At 40.1% G+C, this 1,202-nt stretch overlaps 1 protein-coding gene across 2 annotated transcripts in view; it reads right to left on the bottom strand.

Annotated features, from left to right (window-relative positions):
* The window catches only part of LOC102294623 (extensin), a 44,025-nt gene continuing 42,823 nt past the window's right edge, over nt 1–1,202 (bottom strand). For both annotated transcript variants that reach the window (XM_014332103.2, XM_005917298.3), the window contains exon 4: nt 1–1,031. In XM_014332103.2, coding sequence (XP_014187589.1) covers nt 842–1,031 — 190 coding nt within the window. In that variant the 3' untranslated portion in view covers nt 1–841. The remainder of the gene's footprint in view (nt 1,032–1,202) is intronic.

The following is a 1,202-nucleotide window of genomic DNA, read 5'->3' on the forward strand; positions in this document are numbered from 1 at the left end:
TGTGGTAAAATACTTTTATTTAGCAGTAATCCATATCTGAAATATAGCATCCAAGCAAAACGGCTCTGACATATACAGAACTCAACTCACCATTCTCTCAAGTCATATATGCCTTTATTTATGTAAATATGTCGATTTATTTGCTCTTCTGTGTGTTGGCATGTGTGCTGTATGTGCATGTAGACACATGTAGTGTCTTTTTTTTTTATTTTCATCAATTACATTATAATAAAACTTTTAAATACAGGTCATAATAATTCTCTCGCTCTCTCTTTTTTTAAATGTCTCTGGATATAAAAGCTGGTGTTCTGACCCTCATTAGTCCAGTAATGAAGATAAGTCCTATTTCTCTTTATCTCTTTGCCCATAAAACTCTGTTCATTACATCATTTATAAATATGCTCCATGGTATCCGCTATACTGCTGCTCGTGCTGTGCCCCTTAGCCGCTATATATTCTTTTTATATCTCCTAATTGCTTCCTAACCGTGAGTCATATTGTGGACTGAACTTTTACTTTTATTTGACTTCAGCACTTTTTACTTCCCTGCACCGGTGTCAGACCTGTGAGTGTTGAAGAGGCATTTTAAGAGCAGTAACAACATGTGCCTCCCAGTCAAACCATTATTTTAGACTCCAGCAGAAACAGCTTAAATTGTAACCTTTGTAGCTCTTTCTCCACCCACAGTTGTACATTTGCATTTTAATCCACCCGTTCATTTAACATTTGTCCCTTTAAACAAATCTCTGCAGGTAATCTTTTTTTCTTTGTTTTTTTCTTTTTTTTTTAAGATCGTTACTCAGTGCATTATAGTGTAAAAATGTCTCCATCCTCTCGGTGTTCAGAGGAACCAGAAGCACTTCTTCCGGTTCTTCTTGGTGGTGGCAGGGGGTCGCACTGGTTGTGGGGAGTCCTGTTGGTGAGGTGTCGTGGGCTGGGGTGTGGGTGTCTGTGGCGAGCCTTCTGGAGGGTCGCCCACCTTCCACGTGCGTACAACCTGCCCTTCCTGCAGGCGAAAGTCATGCTCTACACTGGAGATAGAAAGGGAAACAGAGGCAGTTCAGAAAAGTGTAAGTAATTCACATTTCCAGTGAACGCAACATATGACCTCTAAAGTTGGCTGCACGACCTTGATGGCAGTTATTTGGAAACAATACATTAAGCTGAAACTCACTTGCTGAGGTTTCATAAAGCAGAGGGGA

This window comes from Haplochromis burtoni, unplaced genomic scaffold (genome assembly GCF_018398535.1).
Source record: "Haplochromis burtoni strain Fernald_Lab_line unplaced genomic scaffold, NCSU_Asbu1 Contig_23, whole genome shotgun sequence".
Taxonomy (NCBI): Eukaryota; Metazoa; Chordata; class Actinopteri; order Cichliformes; family Cichlidae; genus Haplochromis; species Haplochromis burtoni.